The following is a 22,907-nucleotide window of genomic DNA, read 5'->3' as shown; positions in this document are numbered from 1 at the left end:
AGTGTGGAAATGACATTTGAAATTTCAACAATAAAGCTGTTGGTAAATAAAGTGCCCCTGATTGTTATAGGTCTGTACAGATCTCCTAGTAGTATTGTGATCAATTTCTTACAAAACATGGAAAAAATTATAGAAATTGTATGTAATAAGTATAAGGACATAGGTACTGTTATAACTGGTGATTTTAATACAGATTCCTTAAGGTATTATGAAAAAGTAAATGATATTCTGTGTAGCTATAATCTGTCAGACAGAGTTAATGGGCTAACAAGACTAACTAAAGACTCCTCTAGCTGTACAGATCACTTTATACCAATCTATATAACTGCAGAGTTGACATAATAAACCTTCACCTCTCTGATCATCTTTGCCAAATAATGGAAATACCGAATATTTACGATTCACAAAGTACATATGAGAAGATGGAAATAAGATGTATAAATGAAAAATGTTTAGAGAAGTTGGTGTCTGCACTGCAGTCTGAGACATTGTAATGACACATATTGTGCAGAAAATGTTGCAGACAAATGGAGTAACTTTTACAACACTTTCCTTGCCCATTTCAATGTAACATGTCCAGTTACTTTCAAAAAGAAATATTCTCAAAACCGAATAAGACTTCCTTCAGAAGTAAAACATCTGAAGGAGAAAATGTTTGTTACTTGGATAATATATAAAAAGTTTCCAGGTACATCAACTAGAGACAGCAACTAAACATGTCAAAAAGCCTATAAACAAGCACTGAATATATACACAAAGCAAATTATACAGCAAAAAATTGCTACCTCAAATAACATAAGCAGATCAGTATGGAACTGTGTAAATGAGAGAATCAGCAGAAAACCAAAGCCTACTGTCAACAATATCCAACTAACGACTGACAATGTAAATATTTCAGATCCATATATGATCAGCAAGGTTTTTATACCAACCTTATAAATACAGGTAACATGTGTGTGACCTTTGACACCGATGACAACATAACTCCTTACCAGGTACAAAAATCAGTGCTAATGTATGAAACAGATACAACTGAAGTAGAGAGAATCATAAATAAAATTCAAAACAAATTCTCTATGAGATGGGATGAAATCTCCTCCGTTATGATAAAATGATGCAAACATTCACTCATACCTTTCTGGTCCACCTTTTCAATGAAAGTTTCAATAAAAGTGTGTTTCCATCTGAATTAAAATATACAATAGTCAAGCCATTGCACAAAAAAGGTAGTATTGAGAAAGTTGAAAACTACTGACCCATTAGCTTCATTCCAATCCTAAGAAAAGTATTAGAAAAGATTATTTTAGTACTGTCAGAAAACTTTCCAGTCAAAGAAAAAGTGCTATGAGAAACTGAACATGGTTTTAGGAAAGGCTATTCAATATCATCTGCCATATGTGATGTAGTACACACGATATTATGAAATTAGATGAAAAAGAAAAGGTCGCATGTTTGTTCCTAGATTTATCACGTGACTTTGACAAAGTATCTCATAAGCTGCTACTTGAGAAACTGGAAACTTATGGTATCACATGAATAGCCAAAAGTCTCATACTGTCATACCTAAAAGACAGATATCAGGTCACACAAGCCACACACAAAGTGGGCAACATTATTAAGAAGTACAGCTCAAGTCCAGCTATGGTAAGGTATGTGTGCCCCAAAGGTCAGTTCTGGGTCCTTTATTGTTCATACTATATTTTAATGATCTGCTCACAGAACACAACAGCAAGATACTTAACTATGCGGATGACACAGCCATTGTTAACTGGGGAACCAATGAGAATGATTTGGCCCAAAATTGTTCTGGTTTTTTATTTGGACTGGAGAATTACTTCAAAAACAATCACTTAAACTTAAACATCAATAAAACAAATCTAATGGAACTTCAAATACACCACAAACAAGATAAAATGAAATGGAGTGTTGTGTCTGATGATGGTTCAGAGATAAAATTGAAAGATCAGACCGTCTTCCTTGGTGTAATGTTAGTCCAGCATCTCTCTTGGGTGTATCATATCGATTTCTTATGCCAAAAACTAAGCAAATAAATTTATGCAATGTGGACAATGTCACAATTTCTTAAATATGAGCAAATGAGTATAATCTACTATGCTTTAGTGTATCCATAACTCACATATGGAATTGAAGTATGGCGATGTGCTGCTGCCTAGCATGTAAACAGGGTAGTCATCCTTTTTTTAAAAAAAAGGCAGTTAGGATCATATGTAAGCTTAGATATAATGAGCCCTGTAAAGCAATTTTCAAAATTAAGAAACTACTAACACTCCCATCACTATATATTTATAGAACTGTTCAGCTGATGCTAAAATACAAGCAGTGCAATCATCTAAATAGGGAAGTGCACATGTACAATACTAGGAGGGACGATGATTATCACCTGGAAAGTAATGATACAAAAAGTGCAGACAAGAGCCCCTATTACATGGGGATCAAATTTTATAACAAACTTCCAAAAAAATTTAAAAGCTTAAGTGGAAGCTGCTTTGAAATTGCCTTGAAGGAGTTCCTCAGCAATAAGTGTTTTTATAGTATTAATGAATTCCTCTCAGAGGAGTAGAACACTTTCATTTGTATAAGTAAGGTTTTGGAGACAATGCTGTAGGTTGTACATAGATCTGCAGCTGGTAACAAGCATCTGAGGAATTGGTGAACATCAACTGCCAATGATTATTCCATTTGGCATCACACCAGAAGGTGTTCAGAAAGTGATTGATCTGGTTCTTCAAGATCATCCAATATCTCAGCAACACCTTGGGAGTAAGTTATGGACCTATAAACATAGTCTGTCAGAAGAACTGTATACAAGAAGTTTATGTCTTGACTGTGTCAAGATAACCAGAAGCACCATCATGTGGAAATCTGTAGGGAACTTAAACAACTGCATCATAATGGTCCAAAATTTTCTTTCAATGGTTGTTCCAGTAACCCTGAAACCAAACAACAATTGTTGTAGTTCGAGAATCCTTCTTCACCTAGGTTAAAAAAAGCTTGACAAGTCAAGAGTAATTGAAGTTCTTGTTGATCTGTTTCATTTTTATATATACTTGGATTATTCATAAAGAGTTCTTTCCTCCCGATCAGGCAATCAGTTAAGTGTTGTACTGTGATGTTCTAAGATGTTTCAGGAATTACATAAGGAGAAAATGTCCTCAGAAGTGGTGTATAAATGACTGGGTACTCTACCAGGAAAATGCATGACAACATACAGAAGGAAATTTTGACTAAGAACAAGAAGAAAGTTGTTCTACATCAGCTGTGTTCAGCAGGTGTAGCTCTGTGTCAGTTGCACAGCTAAGGGGTGTGTGGGGAGCGATCTGCACTGGCTACCAGCTCCAGTGGGGTAACAGAACTTGCAACATTGTGTGGCATGAGGCTCAAAAATATTTTTTAAATGTCTTATGGTTTGGATAGAACAATGAGCTGAGGACAAATATAAGACAAAGCTGCTATGGTACCTGGAATGTGTTTAGGAGTTAACAAAGAAATTGTGAATTTAAACCTAAGGTACTGCTTGTACCACTCTATTGATCTGTGCAGAAAGTGAGTTGACAAGTTTCTATGAAAACTGATATACACTGCGAAACCATGTGACTTATATCAGGTTATTTTGCTGTCTTTGGCCTCAGCAGTCTGATTAAAACCTCAGAAACAGAATTTACAACAACTGTAAAATGTTTAGTTCACAATTATAGTGATATTTTTGAACATGGAATCATAGTAGAAATTCCACACCTACGAATATTTTTGCAAGCTGCCAGATTTCCAAAGTGAGGGTGGGGTGACAAGTTCAAACTCCATGCTGGGTGCCAAACTACCTACCTATGCCACTGTTGCATGTGAGATATGAGCTTATGAGCTCTTCCTTTCCCAAAGATGAAATAAAGTGAAAGGGGAAAAAATTTGATACAATGAAGGAATTACAAGTGGAACTGCAGAGGATACTAAACATCCTATTTTAGAAGCAGCAGAAATGTTGGGATGGAGCTGATGCAGAATAAGATCTAGGTGAGACATAATAATTTTAGTTAAAATACTTTTGGAACTTTTGAATACCACTTTGTATATACTTAATGCAACATACTGTGGTCTGTCTTCAAGAGACACCCTGCGGGCATGCCCCACAACGAGATCCAGTTCTTTGTGCAGTTTCTGCTGCACGTCTGGGTGGAGAACTAGGTACATCACAGCAAATGCCAACGTGTTGGACACTGATTCTGCACCAGCACCAAATAGATCGAATACAGTGGCCACAAGTCCATCCTCTGAAAAAAAAAAGAGAGAAGAAATAACTTTGGCACGATGTGCATTGGATTGCTGTCGCATCTATTAAAAATGCCACAGTTTTGTCTGGTACTCATATGAATAGCATTAGAGCAAGAGAGAGAAGAACAGCCAAGAATATTTTTTTCAGCTTAAAAGTGTGCACAATACTGTTTAGCATGTTTGTATGGTAAAAATGATAATGACTTTACAGGCATGAAGTTTAGTGCTTTTCACACAAGATTCACTAACCTGTGAATGTAGGGTCCTTGGACGCATCCATCTCCCGCAGGTAAACGTCAATGAAATCTCGTGGATTGTCCACATCTAGAGTCTCCCTGTGCTGGTGCACTGCTTCCTGTTCACACACAAGACATCAGTGGAGTTGTAATGATAAGGTAAAGTACATCGTTATTTTCTCTCTTTATGATGTTTAACCCTCGAATAGTCACACGGGTGACATATGTCAGCCAGCAATTTCCTTTTAGTTATGTTGTTGCCCATACGAGTTGTCCACAGATATGCATTTGTTTAGCTTTGGAGAAAGGGGGGGGGGGGGTTCAGTCCCCTTTAAAGGTCAATATTTCATCATCTTTGTTTGAATGTGTCTATGGTTAGGGAGTATAAAAATAAGTTTATCCACATTGTGTGCTCTGACTGACAATTTTCAACCACATCACTATTGGTGTTGCCATTTTCATTTCTATTCTGACAAATAATTTATTTATTATTCAGTGTTTAATGTCTATATTATTGGGTTTATACTTCATATTGTATAATATGCTTCACATTGCTTCACACAATACCCTTGCTGTTGTACTGTCACAAGAAGAATAAAGCTGTCCTTGTAATTTCTACAATGCACCATGACAAATTTATTGATAGTGGTACAGGGCACATGAAAAAGCCTGAGATTGTACCATTTTACAACATGATGAAAGTTGGTGTGGATTTTGCTGACAATCTGTCTCAATAAATAAATAAATAAATAAATAAAAATGATGTGGCTCAAAATACAAGGCACTGTGCTACAATAGTGTTCTACAAGCCACTAAACTTAGCTGCAATAAATGCAATTTATATTTATAAATTCAATAAAAATGAAGATCAAGCACGGAAGAGCACTACTGTCCTAACCAATCTTGCTTGGGAACTTACAAGACCCTAAATAGAAAGGTTAAGGACAACTGGTGTCTAGGCAGATCAGGAGGCATGAACTATCATTGCTTGGAGTGGAAAAGAGTGTAAACAGGCTGCAAGAGGAAATAAAGGGAAAAAGAGGAAGATGTTATGAGTGAGTTAGATATCGAGACAAATTAACAAGAAAGTGATGTAGGTGTGATAGGCAGACCTGCCCTGATCATTTGAAGGCACTTTGCATCAATTGTTTGGACAGTGCAGACTGAGTTATACATGTGTCAGGAAGTAATTTTGGAAATACTGGTTTAACTATTGTATTAGTGATGCTTACATACAAGTACTGCAGTACACAAACGACACTCATTATTCATTTTTACTGCAGTATAAGTTTATTTTTGTTTGTTTTCATTAAAATAGATAATGTGTGGACATTACAATACACATAATGTATCTCCTGTGGCGCTCAGTAATTATTAGTAGAATCTTACATTTTTAAAACATTGAAAACAATGGTGGCTGACAACTGTCACTCATGTGACCAATAATGTAACAGAAGTTCACGTGACTACTGCAGAGTCTGTAATCGAACTTCTTTGATTCAGTTCAGCAGTGATGTTTGTTGTATGGTGTTGATGTATTTTCAGTATTTTTATGGTCTTGGACAAAGGTTTCATTTTAAAATGGCATGTGTTGTTTTCTCAACAGAATCTCATCAGGTGTTGAACTTTTTTTAAAATCTTTATCTAAATGATTTTGATCACTATTTAATTCAATTAAATGATTTAAATGCAACTTTCAATTTTTAACCTTCTGTTACATCATTTTAATCATCACGTTAAGGGTGGAATTAGACACCTGAGCCTAACCTACATCACTGTACAGATGGTTTTAAAAATTTGAACCCATCCCCAGTGACCTCACCCTGAAAGTGAAAAGCTGTAGTAGAACTGGCAGCCATGCCTACCTGTCTGTATCAGTGCTTACCCTGAGGTCAGCTGAGAGAGGTACAGTCATAAGAGAATGTTTAAAAATGTGATGTCGAGCTTATAGGTCTAAAAGAAAAAGAAAAAAAAAGGTCCTCACCAGTCATAAAATTCTCGTACATTTTGGCAATTTGACTTTACTTGACAGAGCTAAAAAATCACAACTGTCCAGCCTAATTCCAGACATACAGTAACCCTAATTGAAAGGCACATTCGAATAATGTTCCTCAAAAAAATGTGCACATTCCTGCATGCTTGATAGTGTGATCTGTGTGTAATTTGTTACAGAAGTCATTTCAGTAGCAATTAGTAGTAATTAAGTATTAAATTCTTATAGCAAACAAAAAAGAATGAGAAAATGAAATGTTTGGTATCAATTTGTAAGTTTAGAAATATTATAAATCTAAGTACCCTGATGTATTTTCCTGTCTGTATATGAAGGGTATTTTCAGGAACTATTGTAGGGTTATTGACATGGTTTTCAGCAACAGATAGACTGATTTACTAAGAATGTTTGTGTACACATATTACCACTGCTACACCAGACAAGGTGTCTGGCCTATAATGAGACTACACCTGTGTGATCCTGGAGTTGTGTTACTGCTGATACAGCCACAATCAATCATACATCATCTACTTCTGTTATATTTTGTAATGTTTGCAAATGCATATTTTTTCTATGTAAGATTAATTATTAATACCCATGTCTGGAGACCAATGTGTTTTATGTCATGTTACTTACTATCTTCTATTCTGAAAATCTTCCAAAGGAACTATCTTATATTCAAACTTAAGAAAATGTAATTATATCCTGATGCATTTATTCTACATAAATATTATCCATCATTAAGAATCATACACTTAGGCTGTGGTGATTGGTAGTGGCAGAGGCTCATGAGATGTGATGGAGAGAAGTAAAATTGTAACTCACCTGTAGTGTTTTATTGTGGGATGTATTGTTTATGTTTCATGAAGTGATAAAGTGTTTCATGGTTTTTTAAAAGTGAAGAATATATAGCAGAGTACTTTTATCTAGAGTTTCATTTTAAATAAGTTAATTTTATACCTGAAATGTGTCACGTTAAGAACTCAGCTAATGCTCAGTGAAATTACTGAATGAAGGAGATACGCCACAATACTGACAGTAAGAGGAAGAGCAAGATATGGTCATTAAACATTTGCAAGACCCAGAAAGCCTCTCTGGGAGATATCCAGTTTATCTTTTAGGACAATGAGCTACAACAAGAACATCAACTGTGGCAGCAAACAGAAAGATTATTATTGTTTTCACTACTGAAATTCAGTGTTGGCAAAATCTGTTTTAGGTTCCATGTCCTGCAATTAACTTTAACCAATTCTATGTCTGGAAATTTCTGACAGAACTGATACCTGAACTTTATTTTATCAGTTTAACACTATTTCAATTACAGACACGGCGGGGCAGGGGTAACTCTTGCATGATATGACATAGCCACATAAGACGGTTAGATGAAATGTGGACCATATGTACAAATAATTAATGTACAGAAGGTAACTGAAAAAAATACTCAGCGATATAAATGGAAATGACACTTTTAATCAAAGTCAATACTGGCACTGAAGTCACCGCAATTTATAATGGTCCCCTGGACATTATATAAGGACATGGTGTTAATAGTGTATGAGACCATCATGGATGGCAATGCATGCTCTGCAGTGTGTTCCCATGCTGGCCACAAGGTTGTTAAGGAGTTCTTGTGGTAGGGCATTCCACATATCCACCAGTGCAGTTGACAGCTGCTAGATGGTCATTGGTGCATTAGGGCATGTTGCACTACTTCTACAGAACGCATTTCACATGTTCTCGGTGGGATTTAAGTCGGAGAAAAAGGCAGGCCACTCCACTTGCTGAGTATTCTCTCATTCCAAGGGCTCCTACTCTTGCACTGTTCAATCCAATTGCAAATTATCATCCATAAAAATGAAGTCACGCAGAATTCACCTAAAAAAGATGCACACAGTGTCACAGTAATGTTCTCCAGTGAGTGTACCATGTTCAAAGATTTGCAATGGCACCAAAAGTATAGGGACTGGATGGATGAGGGACGGGACTGCATGGTTGCCTCGAATGAGAGTGGATACATATTGAGCAGTAATTCCAGGAATACTCTCATGTGGAGAGAGATGGCAACACGTAAGGCAAAAAGGAACATAATAGTTTTGGTTCTCCAGGTGTACGGTTTGTGGAGGCATAATATTGCATGGGCATACTGACATCCAAACCTTTGAACATGGAACACTGAGCAGTTTACGTTATTGTGACACTGTAATTCGTAATACGGGTCTTTTCAGGGGTGCACACCCCGATTCGTTTTATGGATGACAGTGTCTGATTGCATTGAACAGTGCTGGTGGAGGAGCTCATGGAACAAGAAGATATTCAGCAAACGGGCAGTCCTGCCTCTCCCCCTATTTGAATCCCATCGAGAACATGCAGGGTGCAGGGTGCACTGCAACACAACCATGTGCACCAATGACCATCCACCTGTTGTCAACTGTGCTGGTGAAGAAATGTAACACCCAATAATAAGAGTTCCTTGACAACCCTGTGCCTAATGTGGGAGTATATTGCAGAGTACACATTGATGTCTGTGCTGATCACACATGACATAAGGAACAATGTCCTGCCTTTTGCAATGTCCAGGAGACCATCATAAATCACAGTGACTTAAGTGTCATTATAGTCTTTGAATAAAAGAGACATTTCTATTTGTGAATTTCTTTTGGTTACAATACTGTGGCAGTCCTTTCTATGTACAGTCAAAATTTCATTGAACTACCTTACTTGGTAGTGACGCATCATGAAAAAGCTACTTTCATCCTTAAGTTTTGCATACCAGTCTGTTAACTATGTGAAACCAGTGGAGGGTCTTAGTAACATAATAAATGGAATGATTAGTAGACTTGTCTTTTATTACTATCATGCAAAATTAACTTCTCCTGATTAGCACGAGGAGGGAGATTTTGTTTTGTGAGCCATTGAGATAATGGATCATTTTAATTCAGTTGTTCACACGCACAAAGAAGAGATACCATAGCTAGGTAAAGGAGCAACTTCACAGTAAAAGGTTGACAAGTTTTGATAATGAACTCGACTGCAACATCAAGTTAAATGGAGCGACATGTTTTTTGTAATAAAACACAGTTGTGTTAATTCCAACCTGCAAGAGAGAAACTTACTAAGTCAGTTAACTGTCAAGTTGCAAATAGAGAAGGAGGTGCATAGATCTTCTGGGAAACTGAATTTGAAACTAGGAAAAGCCTTTCTGGTAGATTACTTTCCATCAGGCAGTGCCACAGACATAGAAAATTTCTGAAATGACAAAATTTCTGTCGACGATTGTAAATATTGTCTGCTTCCCACTGTTATGTCATTTTCGACCAGTAGGTGACGTGTGTAAAATAGACTGTTTGTTATAAGTTTTACACTATCCAATCACAAATATCTGAACATCCCTATGAAATGTGGACCTGACCACTAAATGTCAAGAAAGGCGGACCCATTAGTACAAAAGGAGGTGTGGAGTACTATGTTCTCAGAAGCGAAGCGGTAACAGCAGAACAGGTAAGTCAGGCGACTCAGTGACTTTGAACATGGACTGGTTTGGAATGTCACCTGAGTAACAAATACGTCAAGAACATTGCAACCATTCAAAGCTGCCACACTGACTGCTGCTGATGTGACTGTCAAGAGGAAATGTGTAGGAACAACCACAGCTACACCGAGACCAGGTAGATCTGGTGTACTAAGGACAGTGACCGTCAAGAATTGCGAAGCGTGGTCATAACAGAGTCACATGAAATTAGGGGAAGAAATCACTTGTGAATTCCAAAGTGTTTCCAGCAGCTCACATAGCAGATATACAGTGCATAAAGAGTTAAAAAGATTGGGGTACAGTGATCAACCAGTCCCCATAAGACACAAATTTCTGTAGTTAGTGTTAAGTGACAATTGAGTTAAACAGCCAAGCTGTTGGACAACGGATGACTGCAAATGAGGAATCTGGGGTAGTGAGTAACATTATACCCAATGGCAGTCTGGTAGGGTTTGAGTATGACGAATACCTGGAGAATGTTACCTGCCATCATGTGTAGTGGTGTAGTGAAGTACAGTTGAGAATGTGTTGCGGTATGGGTCATTTCTAATGGTTAGGATATCATCCCCCCATTGTACTTAAGAAAACCGTAAGTGCGCAAAGATATGAACACATTTTACAGTGTCTGATACTGTGTACAGCAATGGAACAGTTTGTAGACGATGATTGATTATATCAATACAACAATGCACCCTCTGATAAAGAGCATGTGTGGGCCAGTGGTTTATGGACAACACGATTTCTGAAATGGACTGGCCTGCCCAGTCCTGACCCAAAGCCAATGGAACACTTTTTGGATGAATTGGAGCTTCGACTTCAGTTCAAACCCATGCCCTATATCACTATATCCTCTGGTTTCAGTGCTTGAGGAAGAATGCGATGCCATTCCTCAGATAGTATCTCCAGCATAATTCAATCTGTCGAAAATGTTATGCACACAAGAAAAAAAACCTGTTTTTCCCAGATTTCCTGATTAAAAATACACTATACCCCTGGTGAAAATACACTGGGGTTTTATACACCGGAGTAGAACTTCCTGGCAATTTAGGAAACGAAACCGGCAAAAAACAATGCGTTTTGGAAACATATTTGATAAGCAGCAACATGTACACTGCATATTTTCGTGCTGCGAAAGTATAAATACAAATACCACTAAATACAGCACGGTACCTTTCGAAGCACTGTTCCGTAATCGAGATTACAACGCGTGACGGGCTTCTGTCAGTCAGTCATAGCTCATGTCACATGATATCACTACAAATTATAGCAGCACAGGGCACGTGATGCAGTGAACTACTAGCAATATCACTGTCAAGCAGTAAAAACACATAAATAGGAAAAGTTAATGGTTGAAATTAATATACTAACAGTATAGCTGCAAGAAAAGATAAAGTTTCACATATGATATCGGTCGTCAAAATTTTTTTGCTGTTTTTACCGGGGGTGTGGTCAGGCAGGATCCTAACAGCACAGCTTAAAATGCAGCAGCTGAATATTTCTGACATTTCTGAGAAGCACCATTTAAACCACCATTCGCAATGTTTTATAGCGAGCTGTTAGAAATCTGGGCAGTTGTGACGTCACGCTCATCAAAAGGAGTTTGCGGTAACGAAGTATTCCATAGTCTTCGTCCTAAAGCCTTCGACAAAATGACACATTTTCTTTGCCACTAAAGTTTTATTTTGCTGTTACTCTCTCGTTTATCTTTCATTACTGCAGTGTTACTCTGCAATAGCGGGCTAAAGTATATTTCTTTGACAGAGTATCAGTTCTTACCAGCCAAAATTACAAAAATTTTATTGGAAAGTAAAACAATGAAAAATCCCCGAAATTCTAGAAAATTTCCAAGTTTTTCCAGGACGAAAAAATTCCCGAGTTTTTCTCGAATTTACTGGTTAACGTGGGGCGTACACACACTGCCATATTAACGATCACTAATAGATGTTCGGATACTTTTTGATCAAACAGTGTATATTTGCTCGCCGTATGCTGGTATGTAGCTCGTCCTGATGCATGCCTACTACCGCTGGAAAATGAAATAATACCTGTATATGAAACTGGCCAATCGTGCGAAATAAGAAGTAGGTACGGTCGGTAGCGGAAATGTTGTCTTTTCAGACGTTTTTGGTTGCTCGAGTCATCCACGTACAAATAAGCTCAAAGAGTGATTTGTCGCGAGTGCAGCCGCTCACCCGGATGAAGTCCTGTAGCTCCGTCCTGGTCTCGACCTCCCTGCTGTAGCCGGTGAGGCCGGGCGCCAGCTTTGTGAGGAAAGGCAGCAGCCGCCTCAGCATGCTGCCCGTCGGATTCCCGGACCGGAACGTTTCGTTCACGCCTTCCAGCAGCTTCTTCAGGCGCGCGTCGTGCCTCTCGAAGCGCGATCCAGCCGCCACGGCCCACAGCACGTTCACCATGTGGATACCGAAGAGTTCAGTAACCTGAAAAGTTCAAGAGAGTCACCAAAGCGCAGACATTGTTCGCTAGAGACAGTGAAAATCCTTGAAAACAGCAGTTGTCCCCTTGGTTCTCCTAAGAAGGAACCATTTGAGCGCGAGGTCGCAAGTTCAATCTTCAGTACGGCTCATTTGAAAATGTTGTGTCAACAGTCATGACAGGAAAATATTAGCTGCTGATAACTCAACATGTGCAACAGGTCGACAGAAAATGAGAGTCCAGGTGGTGCAGGGATCAACCTTCTATGGGATGTATGTATTACACTTCACAAAATGGACATTGTTGGCATTCAGGAAATCTTCAAAACAAACCATTAACTTGCACCATGAACATCGAATGAAAAATGGCATGCTGCAGTGATCACGAAGATCCGTGCCATCAAGATTGTGGTCGAATTCCCTGAGATTTACGAACTGTACAGGTATCTACTCTTAAAGAATTCATATATAATCATATTGGTGTAACTGGCTGATGAGAACTAATGGAATGTAATGGAATGCAACCGAATGAGATATAATCTGACGAGGAGCTTACCGTAAAACTGGCTATCCTATAAGGTGTAGCTGCAGATAGTGTGATAATATGATTACGAAGTCTTTCGCGACAGAGTCCTTGCACAAAAAGTTCTCGGTTTACTTTCAGCGTCAAATTTGGATAACATCCCAAGCTTTCGATGACTACCTCCGTCGTCTTCGTCAGGGGTGAAACTGACTGTTGTGGGCCATTTTTTTTTCCTTTATTGAGTTTCGATTCCCCCTGAAGGGGGCGGGCTGGCAGCAGCTTATTACGCCGCTCTACAGCCTACAGAGTTTGTTTTAAAAAGATGAAGATAATAAAAAAGAACAGTTGGCGATAAAATAGGTGACTTAAAGGTGAAATGGCAGTAAATTCTGGAACTTAAAACATACAACATAGGGTTGATGATGAGAATAAAATACACAGGAAGCAGAAAAATAAGAGACAGACAATTAAAAAACACGGCGACAGTCTGGTTTCTGTTTGCAAGAGATATAAAATGCACACCCAGCGACAGCATGATTTCTGTTCACAACATAGTGGAAAGACGCACAACACTGAACATTCACTTAAACACTGCACTAAAAAGTTGGCACAAATATGACATACCACAGCCGAGAGCAGGTGGGGAGAAACTGGACAGATGACTGGACAGATGACGGGGAAAAAAGGGGGGAAGGAGAGGCAAAGTGAAGGGAGGAGGGGGGAAAGGAGCCAATGGAGGATGAGGATCCATAAGAGGGGTGGGGGGGGGGGGCGCCGAGCAGACGTGCCAGGGAGTGGGGAAGGCAGAGGAGGGGAATACAAAAGGACTCGAGGGGGGGGGTGAGAAGGGAGATAGGGAGAGGTTAGGCAGGGAGAAAACACAGGGTGGAAGGGGGGAGGAAGAGGGAGCCCAGGGAAAGGACGGAGGAAAGGAGGGGTTAAAGATCAGTGTTGATAGGGGGGATAAATGGAGGGAGAGAGGGCAACATCCGGGAGGGGGAGTTGATGAAAGCCACCTTGGGAAAGGAGTTTTAGGGTGTAGAGATGGAGGATAGGGGGGATACAACAGTGAAGATGTGGCAGGGGGCGGGGATGGGAGAGGAGAGGAGCAACCAGGGAGTGGGGGGTTCAAGGCGGCGGGAGATGTAGAGCATGCGGATATGTTCGAGGAATAGGAGCAGATGGGGGAAAGGAATGAGATCATAGAGGATCCGAGTGGGGGACAGGAGGCGCATATGGAAGGCAAGGCGGAGTGCATGGTGCTCAAGGATCTGGAGGGACTTATAGAATTTGGGGGGGGGGGGCGGATTCCAGGCAGGTCTGGAATAGCAGAGGATGGGATGGATTAAGGATTCGTAGGTGTGGAGGATGGTAGAGGGGTGCAACCCCCATGTCCAGCCAGAGAGGAGTTTGAGGAGTCGGAGACAGTTGTGGGCTTTGGATTGGATGGAACGGAGATGAGGGATCCAGGTGAAGTGACAGTCATTGGTGAGGCCAAGGTAGGTGAGGGTGGGGGTGAGGCGGACAGGATGGGCGCAGACAGTAAGGGAGATATCCAGGAGCCGGAAGGAGTGAGTGGTATGACCTACGATGATTGCCTGGGTCTTGTAAGGATTAATTTTCCGAAGTCACCGGTTACACCATGCAGCAAAAAGGTCAAGGTGATTCTGGGGAAGGCGTTGGGACTGTTGGAGGGTAGGAACTAGGGCAAGGAATGCGGTGTCATCAGCATATTACAAGAGGTGTACTGGAGGAGGGGGGGGGGGGGGGGTTGGGGCATATCTGCCGTGTACAGGAGGTAGAGGAGAGGTGAGAGGACAGAGCCCTGGGGCACACCTACAGAGGGATAGAAGGTGTGGGAATTGGCATTATGGATGGTAACATAGGAGGGGCGGTGGGAGAGGAAGGAGGCCATCAGACAGATGTAATTGATAGGAAGGGCGTAGGTTTGGAGCTTAAACAGGAGACCGGAATGCCAGACATGGTCGTAGGCCTTTTCGAGGTAAAGGGAGACAAAAATGGCAGATCGACGGGAGTCAAGCTGGAGGAAGAGGAGTTGAGTGAGGTGGAGGAGTTGGTCATCAGCAGAGAAGGAAGGTCGAAAGCCACATTGGGTGTTGGGGAAGAGGTGGTTTTGGCGGAGGTGGTGATGGATGCGCCGGGAAAGGATGGATTGTAAGAGCTTGCTGAACACCGATGTGAGATAGATAGGATGATAGGAAGAGGCATCAGATGGAGGCTTGTTGGGTTTGGAGAACGTCAGGATACGGGAGGTTTTCCACAGGTCGGGATAGAAGCCAGTGGCAAGGATGACATCGTAGACGGTGGCAAGGATTGAAAGGAAGGAGGGAGGGAGGGCAGTGTTTGAGGTGGCGGTAAGTAATGCAGTCGTGGCCGGGAGGTTGTGGGCCAGTGAGGCTTCCGCTTTTATAAGCAGTAGACGGCTGGGTGACGTCACAGTGAAGACGGCGTGTACTGAGGTGGCGGCCTCTATATCCATAGATTTTCTTGGCGCGCTTTATCTAGCGTTGCTTGCAGCGCCATCCATCGCAACAGGCGGAGAACTGCGAGGAATGTGAGAAGTCTCCCTCTGCGTTCTTTCTTTATCAATTGCGCACTTCCATGCATTGCTGAGTTCATAACTGGAGTCTCTGTTGAAATTATTTTCACAGAGTCTAATTTCAAATGCTTCCCTGTTGACAGTGTTCCAATAGTTTGAAGCGTGAGCAAGTAGTCTTGCTTCATCGAATAAAATATTATGTTTTTTAACAAACTGTGCTCAGCCACCGATGATTTTTCTAGATACCTGTTTTTCAGACCAGTCTTCTGGCCACCCAGGAAGATTAAGGAGATGTTGCGACTCGTGAATGAAAAGCTTGGCCTGAGAGTGCTGGGAATTTACAGCACTCCTTGCGAGGATGGCAAAAATTATGTGGGCCAGTCTATAAGAACTGTTGCCGATAGCTGTGTGGAACATTAGCGTCACCTGAAAAACAGGTATCTATCGGCGGCTGAGCACAGTTTGTTAAATAAACATAAGATTTTATTCAATGAACAAGACTACTTGCCCACGCTTCAAACTATTGGGACACTGTCATCAGGGAAGCAGTTGAAATTAGACTCTGTGAAAATAATTTCAACAGAGACTCCAGTTATGCACTCAGCAATGCATGGAAGTGCGCAATTGATAAAGAAAGAGCGCAGAGGGAGACTTCTTACATTCCTCGCAGTTCTCCGCCTGTTGCGATGGTTGGTGCTGCAAGCAACGCTGGATAAAGCACGCCAAGAAAATCTATGGATATAGAGGTCGCCACCTCAGTACGCGCCGTCTTCACTGTGATGTCATCCAGCCAATGAGAAGCCGTCTACTGCTTATAAAAGCGGAAGCCTCACTGGTCCACGACATCCTCCACACCTACAAATCCTTAATCCGTCCCATCCTCTGCTATGCCAGTCCTGCATGGATATCTGCCCCCCCCCCCAAATTCTATAAGTCCCTCCAGATCCTTGAGCATCAAGGACTCCACCTCGCCTTCCGTATACGCCTCCCATCCCCCACGCGGATCCTCTATGATCTCATCCCTTTCCCCCATCTGCTCCTATTCCTCTAACATATCCGCATCCTCTACACCTCCTGCCGCCTTGAACCCCCTCACTCCCTGGTTGCTCCTCTCCTCTCCCATCCCCGCCCCCTACCACGTCTTCACTGTTGTATCCCCCCTACCCTCCATCTCTACACCCTACATCTCCTTTCCCAAGATGGCTTTCGTCAACTCCGCCTCCCGCATGATGCCCTCTCTTCCTCCATTTATCCCTTCTATCAACTCTGATCCTCACTCCCCCTCCTTTCCTCTGTCCCTTCCCTGGGCTCCCTCTCCCCCCTTCCTTCCTCTTTTTTCCCCACCTCCCCTCTCGCTGCCCCCTTCTCTCCCCCGAGTCCTTTTGCATTTCCCTCCTCTGCCTCTTCTTATTCCCTCTCGCGTCTGCCCTGCCCCCCCTTATGAGTCCTCTCCCTCCTTGGTTCCTCCCCTTTCGTTTTCTCCTCTCCTCTCCTCCCTCCTTGTTTTTTTCCCCTCCTCCAGGTCCCGCCCCCCATCTGCCTTTTGCTCGGGAGTGTCATATTTGTGCCACCATTTTCGTGCAGTGTTTTACAGTGTGTTTTTCAGTGAGTGTTCCGTGGTGTGTCTTTAGGGACGTGTAGCGAGCAGCCATCATACTGTCGCTAGGTGATTTTTTTTATCTCTTGCGAACAGAAACCAGACTGTCGCCCTGTTTTTTAATTGTGTGTCTACTATGTTACTTGTCCGATTCCAGTGTATTTTATCGACATTGCCAACCCCTTTTGCTTTCTGTTTTAATTTTCCTCATTTTTACGCCGTTTTACACTGTAAGTCATCATTTTATCGCCTGTATTCCCTTGTTTCTTTCTTCTTCCTTTTCTTACCAAAAAGTCTGTAGGCTGTAGAGCAGCGTACTAAGCTGCTGCCAGCCCGCCCCCCTTCGTGGGGAATTGAAAATCAATAAAGAAAAATAAAAGGTCCACGACAGTCAGTTTTACCCCTGACGAGGATGACGGAGGTAGTCAAGAAAGCTCGGGATGTTATCCAAATTTGACGCGGCAAGTAAACCGAGAACTTTTAATGCAGTGTGATAATATGTTGTATAGGTATGGAGAAAACAAACACCCAGAGGCTGAGTTTGACCAGTGGTTCTAGTTTATACGAATTGCAATGTCAAACACTTTACAAGAAGGGTAGTTTGCTCTAAAGGAGTATGAGTTTCAGCAATCAAGTAAAAGCACGTTATTTTGACCAGCTATTGGCCAAAAGCAGTACTCACATCATAGTTGTAGTTCTCTTACGCCTATTTTCCCACTCGTGCTCGCTGTGACATAAACATTCCCTACTGTCCTTGTACGATAATGCACACGAGAAAGAACTGTTGGTGGCAGAGCACCTTCAATTTGTCACAGCACAACAAATAACTTTCTAGCCAAATTACCATACAGATTAACAGTCGGCATAATTGTATCCAAAATTCGTTAATGATGTTAGTTGAACTTGATACAATTTTCTCAGTACCTCTAATTTACAGTGTTCCTTTCACACGCATTACCTCTTCAAATCCCAGCTGGTTGAAGATGATAACAAGTTCATTACTGAACTATAGAATATATTTGTTCATCTCATCTACAAATTTTCGGGTCGACTTCGCACCAAATTGACTCAAAAACAAACTCCGTCCCAACAGGCCTTGGATACCCCAACGGTATCGACCAGCCACCGTGTCATCCTCAACCCACAGGTGTCACTGGATGCGGATATGAAGGGGCATGTGGTCAGAACACTGCTCTCCCGGCCGAATGTCAGTTTCCGAGACCGGAGCCACTACTTCTCAATCAAGTAGCTCCTCAGTTTGCCTCACAAGGCCTGAGTGCACCCCACTTGCCAACAGCGCTCGGCAGACGGGATGGTTACCCATCCAAGTGTTAGCCCAGCCTGGCAGTGCTTAACTTTGGTGATCTGACGGGAACCGGTGTTATCACTGCGGAAAGGCCGTTAGTGCACGAAACTGACACTTTGTTTAAAATTTAGTTATCTTATGTTTTCCAATTCTGTAGCACTGTTTGAAGTTAGGCAAGCATCCACTGCTTCCCTTGAAATCACTGGAATCTATGTCACGCGCAATTTGACGTATGTAACGCAGTACTTCACTATCATGCAGATCCTGTGAACTGTGTGGAGCATCGTTGAAACGTGCAAGCACCAGTTTTTTGTAACAAGTCCGCCTTGTCCTCCATTGAATATTCGTAGCTTTTGTTATGCACTACACGATCACATTACTGCGGATTTATCTGAAATCTGTTAGTAGTTATTTTTCTGCTATGCTTCAGATGATCTTCCACGTACGTACGATGGGCGGGGGGGAGGGGGGGACGCGAAAATAACAAGTATTGGGCTGCGGTGGGGAGGTAGAGTGGGGGAACCAATTGTTCGACCAAGTGTCGGTAACGGTCACGCCATCTGAGTCAGTGTGCGAAGTCGTGTCGCTGTGAGTGCATAGGTTCGTCAGTGAGAGCATTTTTTAGTAAAACAACTTTTTCCATTTTGGCGAAAACGTGATTTCAGATTGTCGTGAGGGACGCGTGGCTGTGAATTCGTTTCCTGTGGGGAAATCGGCCGCGGAAAAAAATGGAGAAATGTCAATTGAAGACCAATCCCATTTTGGGCGCCCCTCAACGTCAAGAGTGACGAAAACGTCGGCAAAATCAATGCCCTCGTTCGTGTAGACCGTCGCTGAACCATCGATCAACTCTGTGAGATGTCTGAAATAACACAGAGTTCAATTAAGAGGAGTTTACCCGAAGATTTGAACATGAGAAGGGTTTCAGCCAAATTTGTCCCTCACCTTCTCACAGATGAGCAAAAGGAAGCGTCGACTTTAGGCATGTTTTGAGCTCCAAAATCAGCTCAAAGAGGACCCTGAATTTTTTTGCAGGGTGATTACTGGTGATGCATCGTCGTGCTATGGATACGACCCCGAAACAAAGCAGCAGTCAAGCCAGTGGGAGACAAGGGGGTCGCCTCTTTCATCTACATCTACATCCATACTCCGCAAGCCAGCTGACGGTGTGTGGCGGAGGGTATCTTGAGTACCTCTATCGGTTCTCCCTTCTATTCCAGTATCGTATTGTTCGTGGAAAGAAGGATTGTCGGTATGCCTCTGTGTGGGCTCTAATCTCTCTTATTTTATCCTCATGGTCTCTTCGCGAGATATACGTAGGAGGGAGCAATATACGGCTTGACTCCTTGATGAAGCTACGTACTCCAGCAAAAGGCCGTACTGAGCTACTGAGCGTCTCTCTTGCAAGAGTCTTCCACTGGAGTTTATCATCTCCGTAACGCTTTCGTGATTACTAAATGATCCTGTAACGAAGAGCGCTGCGCTCCGTTGGATCTTCTGTATCTCCTCCATCAACATCATCTGGTACGGATCCCACACTGCTGAGCAGTATTCAAGCAGTGGGTGAACAAGCGTACTGTAACCTACTTCCTTTGTTTTCGGATTGCATCAACTTTGTACGATCATTCCATTTTAAATCACTCCTAATGCGTACTCCTAGACAATTTATAGAATTAGCTGCTTCCAGTTGCTGACCTGCTATATTATAGCTAAATGATAATCGATCTTTCTTTCTATGTATTCGCAGCACATTACACTTGTCTACATTGAGATTCAATTGCCATTCCCTGCACCATGCGTCAATTCGCTGCAGATCCTCCTGCATTTCAGTACAATTTTCCATTGTTACAACCTCTCGATATACCACAGCAAAAAAATGGTTCAAATGGCTCTGAGCACTATGGGACTCAACTGCTGTGGTCATTAGTCCCCTAGAACTTAGAACTACTTAAACCTAACTAACCTAAGGACATCACACACATCCATGCCCGAGGCAGGATTCGAACCTGCGACCGTAGCAGTCGCACGGTTCCGGACTGCGCGCCTAGAACCGCGAGACCACCGCGGCCGGCTATACCACAGCATCATCCGCAAAAAGCCTCAGTGAACTTCCGATGCCATCCATAAGGTCATTTATGTATATTTTGAATAGCAACGGTCCTATGACACTCCCCTGCGGCACACCTGAAATTACTCTTACTTCGGAAGACTTCTCTCCATTGAGAATATGCTGCGTTCTGTTATCAAGGAACTCCTCAACCCAATCACATAACTGATAGTCCATATGCTCTTACTTTGTTCATTAAACGACTGTGGGGAACTGTATCGAACGCCTTGCGGAAGTCAAGAAACACAGCATCTACCTGGGAACCCGTGTCTATGGCCCTCTGAGTCTCGCGGACGAATAGTGCGAGCTGGGTTTCACATGACCGTCTTTTTCGAAACGCATGCTGATTCCTGCAGAGTAGATTTCTAGTCTCCAGAAAAGTCATTATACTCGAACATAATACGTGTTCCAAAATTCTGCAACTGATGGACGTTGAAGATATTGGTCTATAGTTCTGCACATCTGTTGGACGCCCCTTCTTGAAAACGGGGATGACCTGTGCCCTTTTCCAATCCTTTGGAACGCTACGCTATTCTAGAGACCTACGGTACACCGCTGGAAGAAGGGGGGCAAGTTCCTTCGCGTACTCTGTGTAAAATCGAACTGGTATACCATCAGGTCCAGCGGCCTTTCCTCTTTTGAGCGATTTTAATTGTTTCTCTATCCCTCTGTCGTCTTTCCAAAAAAGCTCGCCAAGTGAACTCAAACAATGCTCATTTACTTCTTCGATTGCAGAGGTGTTATACAGGCGGAGTTCATTCCCCCAGGTCAAACTGTCACCAGGAGTACTACTTGGAGGTTTTGAAAAGAAGTAGAGTATCCGTAAGAAAAGGGCAGATCTGTGGCGTACAGGCAACTGGTTCTTCCATCACGACAACGCACCGACCCACACCAACCTCTCCGTAACGCAGTTTTTGATCAAATACGGCGTGACACCGATTGTCTATCTCCCCTACTCACTGGATATAGCCCCCTGTGATTTCTTTTTGTTCCCCGGACTCAAAAGCGATATGAAAGGAAAGCGTTTTGTCACTGTGGAAGAGGTAAAACAGGAATAGCTGGAAAGCATAAAGAACATCACAATAAGTGAATTTAAAAACTGTTTTGAACAATGGAAGGATCATTTGAAGAAGTGTGTTGGGTCAGTGGAGTGTAAAAATATTGAGAAATAAAGACGTTACGACAAATTTCCCGATTTTTGGGTACCCCTTGTAATTGTTTAGTACTCGCTCCTTGAACAACTATTATCCTTTACTATGTTTTACTAGCGATGGGATTTGTGGCTCCCTCCCCGAGAAGGATGATGAACTACATGCCTCGACACCTATTTCAATATCACTTTCACTTGTGAAGCACATATCATATCATTGTCATGCTCATGCACATTATCCAGACAGTCGAGCAAATTCGACAGCACACATTCCATGACTCACCCGACAGGGACACTTATATTTCTTCTGCCACTTCTTTCTCACTGTGTGGAATTCCTTGGATTTCAGCAATTGTTTCTTCTTTCTCACTGTGTGGAATTCCTTGGATTTCAGCAATTGTTTTAGGTCGCTAGCTGGTGTGGGATGGGAACAATGTCACCTTGCACGGAGGTGGTAAATTGATGCCACCGCTAGAGTCTTGCGGGGATGTTGAGGTCTGTGGCAATAATACAGGTGGAAGAAATGCGATCTATATGGGTGGGGAAGGAAGTCAAAAGGGATGGGATGATTAGATCGGATATAGATGGTGGCAAGGTAATGGTAAGGGTTTGGAAAAAGAGGGAAAAATAAAGTGTTCAGTGAGAGTATCGTATAAGGATCATGGCTGAACAGGGCTGTTCTTGTACTGGCCAACTGAAACTCTGCCGCTGGCCACAGGAAGTGGGTTATCTGTCTGGTGGGAGATACAGGGAGAGGTTTGGATGTTGTGAAAGAGTTGGTGGAAAGTTTCATTAAGGAGAAATGCATGACCTTTGTGTTGGCATAGGGAATGCATTAAAAGATGTTTATTGTTGGGGAGGGAGCGGATTTTGTAGTGCTGTCACACCATTATAAGGGATAAGATTGTTGTGTGTGGACGAGGTCCAAAGAGGTTCAGACAAGGGTGTCGAGGCAGGTGAACACGAAATAGACCTGGTTGTGAGATTAGGTAGCTTGAGTGTTGAGATGGAAGATGGAGCAGGCAGCAAAGGAGATTGGATGTTGGAATGGATAAATGTTTTGGAGGACAACTGTAAAGAATTTGATAATATCTTCAGCAGAGGGACTTGGCCAGAGGAAATTTTTGAGGTGAATTGGACTATCAATGAGACAGCGACAGGGAAAGTAAGCTCAGGTCTGGTAGGTTGTG

The 22,907-nt window shown here is 42.1% G+C and overlaps 1 protein-coding gene across 1 annotated transcript in view; it reads right to left on the bottom strand.

The window, feature by feature from the left end:
• LOC126273242 (methyl farnesoate epoxidase-like) overlaps positions 1-22,907 on the bottom strand; it is a 179,217-nt gene that overhangs the window by 17,147 nt on the left and 139,163 nt on the right. Inside the window, exons 5-7 of the mRNA XM_049976787.1 lie at positions 12,235-12,480; positions 4,537-4,642; positions 4,078-4,286 (exon numbers count right to left, since the gene is read on the bottom strand). Of these exons, the coding sequence (XP_049832744.1) occupies positions 4,078-4,286; positions 4,537-4,642; positions 12,235-12,480 (561 nt within the window). The remainder of the gene's footprint in view (positions 1-4,077; positions 4,287-4,536; positions 4,643-12,234; positions 12,481-22,907) is intronic.

The sequence above is a fragment of the Schistocerca gregaria genome, chromosome 5 (assembly GCF_023897955.1).
Source record: "Schistocerca gregaria isolate iqSchGreg1 chromosome 5, iqSchGreg1.2, whole genome shotgun sequence".
Lineage (NCBI taxonomy): Eukaryota > Metazoa > Arthropoda > Insecta > Orthoptera > Acrididae > Schistocerca > Schistocerca gregaria.
This window is presented reverse-complemented; position numbering and strand designations above follow the sequence as displayed.